This window comes from Cyprinodon variegatus, unplaced genomic scaffold, assembly GCF_000732505.1.
Source record: "Cyprinodon variegatus isolate N-32 unplaced genomic scaffold, C_variegatus-1.0 Scaffold440, whole genome shotgun sequence".
NCBI lineage: Eukaryota > Metazoa > Chordata > Actinopteri > Cyprinodontiformes > Cyprinodontidae > Cyprinodon > Cyprinodon variegatus.
In genome coordinates this window covers 634,478-647,396 of record NW_015150893.1, presented here as the reverse complement: position 1 = coordinate 647,396, position 12,919 = coordinate 634,478, and the positions used below count along the sequence as shown (strand labels likewise).

The 12,919-nt window shown below is 40.7% G+C and overlaps 1 protein-coding gene across 1 annotated transcript; it reads right to left on the bottom strand.

The window, feature by feature from the left end:
* Nucleotides 1–6,465: 6,465 nt before the first annotated feature.
* Nucleotides 6,466–8,222, bottom strand: LOC107093684 (ankyrin repeat domain-containing protein 34B-like). Its single transcript, XM_015388886.1, has 2 exons — nucleotides 8,020–8,222; nucleotides 6,466–7,936 (listed from the first exon to the last, which is right to left on the bottom strand). Exons 1-2 carry the CDS (start codon nucleotides 8,220–8,222, stop codon nucleotides 6,466–6,468), a joined length of 1,674 nt encoding a protein of 557 aa, XP_015244372.1.
* Nucleotides 8,223–12,919: the final 4,697 nt, after the last annotated feature.

Here is a 12,919-nt window from a genome sequence, read left to right as displayed (position 1 = left end):
AAACAGAAATCTTAGACGACTTTCTCTTGTTTTAAGTCATATTTTATTAGCTAAAGTCGTAACACATACTCTGATAGGTTATAAGGACAAAGGCAGCTTTGATGTAGAAAACATTATACAACCATTCAACACAACTTTATTTACAAATAAATACAATACTGTTGACCAAAACAAATGAGCAGATTTAGCATCAATACAATATTTCTAGAACCAACAAGTGTTTCTGAGGAACAGAACAACCCAGAATGACGTCTGTGCTATTCATGGCTGAACTGAAGTTCATGTGAGTGCGAATCAGGTCACATTCTTTATTCTTTATATCCAATAAAAGGCAGATTGATGTGAGATAAAACAAGAAATGATGTTTCCTCTTTGTGAGGCAGTTCTTCATCTATCTCTGGTTTATATTATTAATCAGAATGAAAATGTTGGTAAATGACTGTTGGAGTTTGTTTTCTTGGTGAAGGCAGCTTTTTTTTTTTACCACATTTCTCTTAACCTGAGTCTTTAATGGCCGGGTAAAATCAACACAAATCTGTCAAAGCTCTTGGTTTTTCTCTCGTTTCTACTCTCCAGTCTGCTTTAAATGATTAAGATGAGAAGAGTTAAACCCTGTTTTTCATTATGAATAAACATGGTAGGAGAGTTTAACACTTGCAGTGTTGCTCCACCTCCTGCCTCCCTTTGTTTATTTTGCTGTATTAGTTTGGCTGCTTTGATTTCATGACTGCACTTTTTGGTTCCATGTCTCTCTGTGTTTTCTAGTTTATTGGTTTTATTTCTATTTTGTTATTGTTGTTTGGTTTTATTTTTTTATTTCTTATGTATTTCTTGTTTACCCTCTTCTTGCCCCCTTGTGTTAGTCCCCTTTCCCCTACAGTAGCTCCCTTCTGGACTCCTCTGTCCACACCTGCTCCCACTCTGCTGATCAGCCTGGTCTTTGTTCAGTCTCCCATTTATACACCTCATGTTCAGCCACTGTTTGCTGGTTCCTCGTCTTTTCCTGGCTTCTCATGTGTGTTATTTCCCTGATGTCTCCTAGATTTTGGTTTTCTGTATTTCTTTTTTTGGATTTTTGCTTTAGATGCTGCTTAAACCTGCAAGAACTCATCTCTGCAAAAAACCTCTGTCAAACTATGACATTTGAAATGAGTAGAGGAAAAATGCACAAATATTTGCTTGACAAACCATGTTTTTCAAGTGACTTTCATGGGTGGAAGTTGGAGGGGATTTTGCTGGGAGTTGCAGGGAGGTGAGCTGCCATTCGGCTGGCGTTTGACTGGGAAGGATCATGAATGGCTGCTAAGGTATGTGGAAGAGAGCGAAGAAGGGGGAGAGATGAAGAGGACAATGAAAGGAGCAATGCTGAAGATGTTCTGTGGTCATGGTTCACTTTAATCCTCTTAGATCTGCTTTCTTTGCGTTTTCAGAATTGACATATAAAAAAATTGGCTCAATAACAATCCTTTAACCACATACTTGGTTGGATAAATATCTCTTCCTAAAAGAGGTGGCTTCAGCTACAGCGTGGCATGCAATGTTTGTAAAAAAGTTTTAATACTTGAGGAGGGAACAGTAATTTGTTTCATGCCTCCCCATTCTCCCTGCTGCCCTCTGGGAAGAGGCTTCACAGCATTCGATGCAGGTCCAGCAGATTCTGCAGCAGCTTCTTCCCCACTGCCACCAAACTGCTGAACGGTTGAAAAAACTTTAATCATGTCACAGACTCTGCATCAAACTGACAACACCAAACAACAAATACTGCATATTTGCACCGTATATATTAACGCTCTGAACTTCCATATCAATGCGTTTCTTACATGTTTTTTTTCTCCTACACTGTTTACATTTGATCACTGCTGCACTTTAAGGAATGGAAATGTCCTAAAAGCTGTACAAAACAAAATTAGTCTAAAAGTTGTCTAAGTCTAAAGTAAATGAATTAACATTAACACCTTTCTTATATCAAGTGATTATTTTATTCATGCATTCCCTTTGGTTCCTTACAGCTATTGTTTCTGTGAACCTATTTTGGTGTTGCACCAGTGGCAGAGTTGTAGTTATGCAGCTGAATAAAGCCGAGTCAAAACCGTCTTGCATTTACATTGACTAAGAAAACTACCAAAAACCTTAATTCTCTATAACTCTACTGTAACCTGGCCAAACCCAGACCCTCCTTGAATTACACAAGACCAATATAGGTTACACAACGGCAGGAAAGAAGCAGTTTGGCAGATGATCTGGTGTCACAGTCGACCATAAACAGAAAGAAAGCGGAGAGAACATGAAGTTAGAAATTGAATTAAGAATAAATGCAGAATTGGGGAATAGAATATAGAATGAAGCTGAATGAGGAAAAATTTTCGTTATGTCTTCCAGCAGCCTAAATGTACAGCAGCAAGACAAAAAGCAGAGGAATAACATGAGAGACAAATAGTTTTAAACATATAACAGAAATTCTTGTATAGCCACGTCACACACTATTCATATACAATAACTTTTTATTCTTAATTTAACTAAGTTCATCATCATTTTTAAAACAAACAGGGGCAAACAGGGACAGGTACGAAATAGACGCCACTGGTGGTTAAAATGCATGACCATTTTGTGTTATGGTATCATGATCTAATAACGGTCACTAATATCTGGCCATATCATGGAAAGCTGAGAACCTCGCTGCGGTGCCCCGTTTTAGTCACTAGGAACTACTGATCAAACACCAATTTATGAAAAACACAACTGGAATAGAATAGTAATATATTTATCATACATCAATAGGAACATTCATGACAGAAGCAAAACCACATGGATAGGAGAAACCAGAATTAACACACTAGATTAAATAATATTAATTTAAAGGTATAGGCCGAAAAGCAGAAGAAAAAGAAAGATAGAGAAAAAATCTGTGCAAGGATTAATAGATAAGGCATATTCGAGTAAAGATGCAAAGTTAAATATTAATGATTAAAGACAGCAGTCTTTTCACAGAACAATGTTGAAACAATAAAAAATAGCAAAAAACAGCAATACAAGATTGACTGTACAAACAAATGCTCCCGGAGAATCTGAAAAAATGTGCTGATGGACATTAGCAACTTAGATGCATTGCAGATGGTCCTGGATCAGATGAAGAACCAGAGGAACCAGCAGCATGTTTGGTAAAACTTACTGAGTTTGTTTGGAGATGATTACCAGCAGCTGGGAGGAAGTATCTATGGAAGCGCTCACTGGAGCATTTAGGATCCAGCAGTCTGTCATTGAAGGAGTTCTCCAGCTCAGCAGCAGCTTCATGCAGAGGATGTGAGACACCCTCCCACAGTGATGGGGTTTTTTCTTACTCGGTCTGTCTCCCACCACCTGCTCTGTGTCTAGGGGTCATCTAGGGGTCAGCTGCAGATAAGCTGCTGCTCGTAATTAGAAGATGGACACAAAGTCATAGGTTTGACCCTTTAGTCCAGAGGGTCTGTTTCCTTTCTTCTTCTAAAGACCACTGGTGTTCAGGTGAACATCCTCTATCCCAACATCAGTCCCCTGGATCTTCACCGGAGCCGATGAGATGCTTCTACGCCTGCAGAAGGCCATCACCAGTTCCTTTGTATCTCCTGCATCTAATGTTAGAATGTTCTGCTGGTACCAGTCTACCAAGTTCTGTGTCCACTGTCTGTACTGCGGTAGAGAGAACATCTGAAGGTGGCTGCACTCCAAAAAAATGTAATCTAAATAAGTCACTTTTTCCTAAAATAATTGAATTTTTTCTTGAGTTGAGGAGGTTAGTGAGACACTTTGCCAATTGAACAAGACAAATTACATTTAAAATAAGAAAAAACAATTGCTTTGTCTTATTACAAGTCCATATTATCTAATTATCTTATTTTAAGAGTAAACACACTCATTCCATTGGCAAATCATCTTATTTACCTTCTCAAATTATGGCTAAATATACTTAATTTAGGATTTTTTTTTTACTTATTTCTAGATAGTTTTTGCAGTGTGTGGAGCTGATGGAGAAGTCTTGGTGTGGAGGGTGGACAGAACATCTCAACAAGTGAATCCAACTTCTGAAGGTGCTGTTCTAAACAACCTTGGTCCGGTCAGTCTATTAGAATCAGACGTAGGCAAATATGAAATGTGAAATTACATGTTAACATAAAGAAGCTCTAGGAAAGCTTAATGCTACTTTCAGACGGCATGCAGCAGAAGCAGCAAAAACGTTTGTGCTACTTCATTTTTTAAGCTTGTATAAGTTTAGTTCTGACGCGCGGCTGAAGCATCTTTGCTGCACGGTCGAAAAATGGGCGGAGCTACCCCATCCTTTCTTTGCCTGTAACAATGGCAGATGAAATAGAGGGAGTCGCTTGGCTTATTTTAATGAATAATGCTACGTTCACACCGCAAGCCCTTGAAGCAGCAAAAAGGCTTCTGCTGCTTCATTTCTGATGCCGGCCCACATTAAGGTCAGACGTTCAGTAAAATGTGTCCAGAAGTGTCTGATGCTTCTGTGTTCAATGGCAGAAAGCGGCTTTGCTATATTTGCTGTTATAAGTGGGTAAAAATTAGTTTTAATATGTTTTTAAGTGAGAAAGTCCACCTGAAAACTTCATCTGTGCAGTCAGTTTATCAAGATTACCATCCTTCCTTTAAATATTATATCTCTGTTGGAGCCGCTCAAACTCCCACATACCGGCGGTGCGCTGTCACTGGGAATCCCATTCAATGGCGGCCTCAGACCCAGTCGCCTCTTTGCGGTTTTCCGCTACTAGTCGCGGCGGCTGAAAGGCATTTTTCATGAACCTGATCCAAACCGGGGGCCCCAGAATAATAAAATCAAACATATTTTGCAGGTTTTGACATGTAAGTTAATTTAGTTGTTCATAATCAGTTTCAGAGGAGTGATCATTACGCTCTGCATCAGCAGTGCTGTGTCTGTCTCCCTACCAGCTCCCAGGTCAGCTTCTCTGATTGGTTGATGTGACACGTCAAGCAGCAAAAATTTAAAATTTTTAACTCCAGCAGCTGCATCTTCTGAAGAGCATCCCGTGCGTTAGATGCTCAGAAGCTGGTGAGACGCTGCTCCAGCTGCTCAAAACGCGCTGCAGGACCTATTGCTGCACCTTGATGCGCGTCAACCATTGATTTTGCATGTAAACTAGCTGCTTCTGCTGCTTCTGCAGCGTGCGGTCTGAACGTAGCATAAATCTTCTTTGACATTCCATAAATATACAGATGTTTCTATATGTTACTCATATTATTTCTTCTGGATCTAAACTCTGGTCTTTAGTTCAAGGTGGTATCTCTACCTGTAGAGCAGGGTTCAGTCAGGTGAAAACATAACATCTTTTTGCTTTCTGTAGTTTGCCCATGTAATGTTCACAACTGGTAAAATCTCAAACATGAATCTGCTTTCATATTTCTATGTAACCACACAATGCTTAGACCAGCAGGGCAGAAAACATCAAGGTCAAAAATATGATCAAAAGAAAAGCCAGGAAGGAGGTCCACAATGATCTCTCCTTGTATTTTTTTCCCCAATTTACAGAACTTATAGGATAAATGTTTAGCTATACACAAAGTAAAACAGAACTTCAGGATTCAAACATCAACGGACAGTCTTCTTGAAGCACTTTCTCAATATGTGTACTTGTGTGTTCTCATGTACTTGTGTGCTCGAAAAACGTCATCATCCCCATCCCTAGTATTGTTCCAATTCACAAAAACCAGAAGGCATAGAACGCGCAAAATGCTTTGATGTTGTTCTCGCCCCTCCCTCTTTACCCAGCATGCATCAGAGCAGACTTGTCCGTTCTTGAGATTGACAGCTGTCCCAGCATGCACTGCGGCAGCAGCAGCTTCCAAGCTAGCGCTCACTGAGCTCAGAGTATTAAGTTAAAAGTTCCCTTTTCTGTTGGCGTTGTTCTATAAAAGTACATTTTTAGATCATTTGAGGCGATACCATTATACTTTTAAGCCTCACTGTATGGCCCATTTACTGATTTAGTGCGTAATTAAAAAAAAAATTCAGATGTTCTAGCTGCAGTCCTCAGCAAGGGCTAACATTAGCCCGTATGCAGCAGCCCTCTCTCTGCATGGCTGTGTTTTATTTGGCAAAATGTTAATTTGATTTGTGTTTATCTGACTGTATTAATTATTATTTCTCCACTAAATGAAAAAAGTAGATTTTTATTATCTAGACACTATTAATAACAGGAGGTGAAATGCAGCTCCAGACGAGCTGAGCCTGTGGTGACCTCACCAGTATGATTCTGTTCCAATTGACCCAGATTAATGCTGAGTGCTCCCATTCTCCCCGAGTCCATACTTTCCTGTGTCCTTCTCAAGAACACATTTAGCGAGGACAAAAGTCCGTACTTGCGTTCTTGTGAATTGCGAAACGTACTTTCTTTTACCTAGCATAGTAGCATACAGAGTGCTGATACTATATTCATTCGGTCATGACAGTAATGTTTGCTAATGACCAAAAGCTTCTCGAAAGCCCACAAGCTGTTTTATTTGTTCGCTTTGCATAGAGTGGCGTCTCCACAGAGGTTTTTTACCTTTTAGATCCTGCGAGAAAACAGGTACACTGGGTAGAACAGACTTGGTCCCTGTTAAAACGGGACTCCTTCCACTGGAAGTGCAGAAGCTAGGGCTAACCCCGATATCTGGAATAGGAACGTGAGGATTCAAAGGAGGAAGGTAACCAGGGCGAGTGTGGGCAATATGATCAAGAAGAAGGGCTCCAGAACCTCTTCGCTCAAGGCCAGAAACACCTCGTCTGGGGCCTGAACTCTCCAGAGACTCCTTGGATCCAGACAAAGTGGGGGGTCTACAGCTCATCTGTTTATGCTTTTCAGGACCTGATCCGGGTGCTCCGCCACTTTTTAGCATTCTTTCTCGACTGCCCACTTGCAGGAGCTGTGAGTCAGAGCTATAGTGGTCCATCCCGGTGTTCCTGCGGTTTACCACATTTTGTAGACTGGAAATATTGAGCTGTCTAAGAGTATCAGAGCAATCTTCATCCCCTGGACTGGACTCATCGGAGAAAGGGAGGCTATCCTGATGCAAGTTTGGGTGAGACGTTGCATGCAAAGAACTCGTAGCACTATCATATGACATCTTTCTGCCAAGACATTTCCTTCTTCCCTCAGCATTCTCATTTAGTGACAAGTGCTCTAGAGACTTTAGGAGACCTGTTGCATCTTTGACATCAATGCTCTGGTGCCTTGAAACAACTGAAGGTCTTCTTTGTTTGGCAAGGACCTTGAATCTGATTGGTTGCTCCTCTTCTGCATGGGCATTTTCCACTTGCTCCTCTATTAAAGAGGAAGCTTGATTTTGTTGGAGCAGCAGGCTGGAGATTTTGGTTCTCTTTTCAGGGTCTACCTTTTCGAAGGAAAGTCGTCTATCCAAATCAGAAATAAGTGGTTGGTTTGGACAGCTTGTTTGGGATATAACCTTACAGGCGCTTACATCCACACAGTGCGAATCACTAAGACTAAGAAGAGAGCTGCAAGTCTGGGTAGCAGGATAAGGTAAGGGGGCCTGTGTAGGAGTTTCCATCTTGGCCTCAGTTGAAAACCTACAACTAGACACTGAAGGATAAGATAGACGTTCCTCAAGATGAGGGGTTGGTGGAACGTTGAGGTACTGTTTCATCCTCTGAGGGGCAGAGGGAATTTTATTGGTAGGGATAATGATAACCTCCTTCCCCTTCGCTTTACAGGCACCCAAGAGCAGCCGGAGGATTTTCCTGTTCCCTGAGCTGACTGCGTAGACTAAAGCTGATGATCCTGTACGATCCTCCAGGGTTGGATCAGCTCCACTGTTCAGCAGAAGGGACAGAATTTCAGGGTCGGTTTGTTCAAGACATGCATGCATCAAAGCTGTTTTTCCCGTCTTGTCTTGGATGTTTGGATCAGCGCCGTTTTCAAGGAGATATCTGGTGGGGGGTGGGGAAACATTCATTAAACATTCAGACTTTTATAGTAATGTAAAATGTTAATGAATTGCCAGACAACTTACCGAACCATCTTGGGTTTAGGAACACTCTGTGCATCAGTGTGCTGTGTCTTGCAGGCTACTATAAGGGGGGTCTCCCCCAGTTCATTGCTCTCATTTATATAAGCCCCTCCCTCTAAAAGCAGCCGAGTCAGACGGAGTCGGCTTTGGAAGACTGCCTTGAGCAGAGAAATGCCATCTGTTCCCAGTTCTGTTGATTCAGTCATTGTAATAACCTTTTATTGTTTCTTCATAAGTGAACAGCATTAACCATCCCGCACCTGTAAAAAGACAAAACAAGAAACAGTCTATTTATCTCTTTTAGTGGACGTCTGTTTGACATCTAAAGCCGGGCATGCACTCTACGATTTTTGCCCTTTTCAGGCCGATTCTCCAGTCATAGGAGAATTCTTCGATCAGGCCGACTTTCAGCCTGATTGTGCGTCATGCAGTGTACAGGGGGTAACGAGGGGCGTTCAGCCTCTCATGATCACCTCCCGATCAGGAATCGTAAGGTCAGGAGAAAATCAAACTTGTTTGCAATTCAGTCGGCCGTCGTAAGGTAGTAGTGGGCAAATCACTCAGTGCGCAAACAAGGTTTCTTCTTCTTCTTCCTTTCAGATGAAAACAAAGAAGCATGGTGGGGGTGCAAGTGAAATTCTTTCTGTAAAATTGACAGACTGTAGTAGCCACTGAGCCTGAACTAACCGCTGTGTCTTCCCCTCACTTTACAGTTCTGGTTGAGCGGTGTTCAGAGCAACACGTCTCCCTCTATTTAACCTCTTCAATAAAGCCTGTTAAACCTTTTCCCTGGTCTCTCTGTTCGGTTCCCTGCTTTTGGGTCTGAACTTTGTAAAATCATGACAATAATTACTTCAAAGACTGAAAAACCGAGTTTGGGTTTGTAGTGATGGTGCAGCTTCTGTATCACAGCGTCATCAGGCAGATACTTAATAGGCACCAGAAGCCAAGTGGGCCCACTGTTTTCACCACAGTGAACAGACTTGCAGCCAAAAAGTTATCAGTGCCAGAGCTCCAACAGGTGATGGGTGTTGATCTACAAAAGTGCTCAGAGAGCGCAGACCTCTGCTAAGTAGCTAATTTTGCCACATATTGTGACTTACACCTAGAGATAAAAGTCTAACATTATCTGCATTATTACCAAATTTTAAATGGATTGTTTTGTTGGCATGAGATTCACTTTGTCGCCACGGGGCGACAGTGGCGTTGGATGTAGGAGTTTGCCCTGAAATCGAAGGATTGACGGTTCAAGCCCCAGCTCCGACTTTCAGTGTCGTTGTGTCCTTGGGCAAGACACTTCATCTGCATTGTCTACTGATGGCGGTCAGAGGGCCCGGTGGCGCCAGTGTACGGCAGCCCCGCTTCTGTCAGTGAGCTCCAGGGCAGCTGTGGCTACAATGTAGCTTGCCACCATCAGTGCGTGTGAATGGATGAATGAATGTAGTGTAAAGTGCTTTGGTCAAGTCTCCTAACTTGAATAAAGGCGCTATATAAGTACATGCCATTTAACATTTTGGTAACAATTTACTTAAAAATCCTTTCCTAAGTTTATAAATAAGCCACAGCATGTATCTGCAGCCTCTGGTGTTTGTTCTGCTCTCACCATTGAAGAGGAAACTTGCTTTGTGGACAAAGAGAGCCCTGGAAAATAGGATGGACATGTTTCCACTTTTGTCTCACATTGTCTCACTCAGTCCTCAGCACCTCTCAAAGCTCACTGAGAAATTTGATGATTATTTCCCAGAAGATCACACGGAGTGACACCTGGATTTTAGATCCACAGAAAATTGTGTTGCCTTGCCCTCACATCTGGAATCCCATCTTCTGGTGGTTTCTACTAACAGCACTTTAAAGTTGCAGTGGGGCAAACTGGACCTTGGCTCCTTTTGGATTGCCTGCCCATGTCTGGCACAGAGAGCTGTAAAACGGCTTCTATTCTATTCATTAAGTTCATTTATGTAGTGCCAATTCACAACACATGTCATCTCAGGGCACTTTACAGAGACGTGACTGCCTGATTCTTCCGATCATAACTACATTTGTGTGAATCAGGATTGTCCATTGTGGCCAAAACCAAATCCCCAGAAAGACACACTGGAAGCAACTCTGATGGTTAGATGCTGGAGATCGGCCTGTTTTCCAGTGTGGTCCTGTTTCTCTGACCGTGACTGAGTGGATGTGCTCTCTTCATCCTCTGACAATGGAGCTGGCTCGGAGCTCGTCTGCCTGGCTGTGTGTTTCCTGGACGGGGCCGCCTTTTATAGTTGCCTTTTGTATCTATGCTTCATTTTCTATGTCTGCTTCTGTATCCTTGAACCCCAGTGGGCCTCAGCAGATGGCCGCTCACACTGAGCCTGGTTCTGCTGGAGGTTTCTTCCTGTTCAAAGGGAGTTTTTCCTCTCCACTGTCGCTACAAGCATGCTTAGTGTGAGGGATTGTATTTGAGTCAATGCAATCGGCTGGTTTCCTTAGATAGAAAACTTTGTATCAATTTGACTGTATGATCTGGTTGAACTGTAAAGTGCCTTGAGATGACATGTGTTGTGAATTTGGCGCTATATAAATAAACTGAATTGAATTGAATTGATGGTGAATCGCTATTTTCACCCAGACTAGATGTGACCGTATCTTAGAGTCCACTGTCTCATTAGATGAACATGCAACGGGAGTAGCAGCTTGTTGGATTAAAAAAAGGGAAATGTTGACTGTTCATCATTCCTCTGTCTCAAAAATAAAGGATCACTTCTTGGGTTTTGACTTAAATAAAAAAGTTTACTGCTGAAACAAATTCCGAGTTTTTCACAGATTATAAGGCTATAATTTTATTTGCACTTTATTTGAATTCTGTTAACAGTTTATGTATTTATTCATTTCATTAGAAAATGAATTTGAATGTATTCACTTTAATCAGTTACTTAAATTTTATCTTATTTCCTTGTCTTTTTTCTTCTGTAGGGACATGTAATTATTATTTTACCTTCTATTAATAAGGCTGACTGGTGGTTTTAAATTTTTTTATGCACGGTTTATAGTTTTTCCATGAATCTTTAACCTGTTTGGCTTGTTCTTTTATGTGCATTTTTGCATACACATTATAAATCAATAACCTTGTGATTCTTACCTTGCATCACCTTATTTATTATCTGACAAGGTTTAACTTTTAAAATTCAGTGGATTTGAATTCATAATTAGATATAAACTACACAAAAAACAACAATAATAATTAATTAATTAATTCAGTTTTATTATCTGAAAGGAAAATTTGGGCCCTGATGTAAAAAAGGTTCAGAACTGGTTTAGTTAAAGATGAACTGGTCCATTTAAACAGTGTGAATAAAGTCCAGACCTTACTGACTCTTAATCTATGGAAAATCTTGTATTTTTATTTATGCTTTCTATCCAGTCACACTGAGCTATTTTACACAGAATATTGACCAACAACTGTTTCTGCAAAATGTGCAAAAGAGTAAAAAAGGCCCCAAAGACTCACAGGAACAAATATGGGAGGGGCTGGAGGCAAATGTAAGTCAAACTTAATTTATTTCCTTTATCTTAAGTTTTCTTTACATGCACTACTTTGTGACAGTCTGTAACAATAAATCCAGGTAAAATCCTCCTAAATGGGTGGCTGTAATATCACAAAATGAGAACACCTTCAGCGGATAGGAATTTGCAAGGCCGTGTGTCGGTGTGTTGGTAACTTCCTCTTAACAGCAGCGGATGCTGGGAAAGGCTCCAGCCCACTCTTGGCCCTGAACAGGGTACATCATCAGATGTTGTATCCATAGCAACAACATTTGATTACCAAAGCGGGCGACTGTCGCATCCTCACAGCTCTGCAAATGCGTGACGAAGTTTGCAACAAAGACATGAGGACCGACTGAAGGAAACGTTAATACAACAAGAAAACCTCTGACATGTTTCTAGACGTGGCCTGAAGGCTTTTTAAAACATACTTAAAACTACAGCTGGAAAATCACAGATACTTCAATGTTTGCAGAGCAACTGATGTCCCTATCTGTTGCTGTTAAAAAGTCACAGTGGTTTTCTGACATGTATGAATGTCACAGATTTCTGCTTTTGTAGCAGGCTCCAAGGACAGCTGTTTCAAAAATATTTAAGGTCAGGGGAAAAACACAGCAGCAACGATGGCAAACATCATATCAGTTTCTTTCTGTTCGTAGATGCAGGAATGTAGACGGATATGATTAACTAGCTTCCTCTGAATTCATAGGAGCACTATTGCACTGTGTTGATTCTAGGGCTCAAACAATTTATCGGATTAATCAATCATTGAAACAATCATCCACTAATTTAATAATTGATTAATCGTTAACTGGAGTATAGAGGCGGTAAAATTTGCCTTTAGCTGACAGAGCGACACACGTAGAGCAGTACTTATACCAAAATTGTAAAAAAATATCTGAACGTTTTGCATCCAAGATAAACAAAAATGTTTTCATCCATCAATCTGCTCTAACCAGAACTCCTCAAGTAGAAAAGTTTTAATTTCACCTTATTTCATTTCATAAACAATATTTTGTTAGGAACCTTTGGCTATCTGATTAAAATAAAATAAATAAATACTTGACAGATTAATCGATTTATGAAATAATAGTAAATTGCAGCTCTAGTTGATTTCATTCTGCTAGTTTTTTTGTTTGTTTTTTTCGCTTTTATGATCCCATTCCTTATTGCCATTAGGAGGTAATCATGCAGCTATATCGGAATAAGGTATCACCTTTTTAATGCTACTAAACTAATCCAACCCAACAGAGGAAGTCCTGGCCCAGAGCTTCTGACACATCTCTGGAAATCTCTCAGAATCTACAGATTGACTCTCAACATCCATTGCTTCTTTAACCCTTTAAAGCCCGATCCAAGAATAAAACAAAACAGAAAA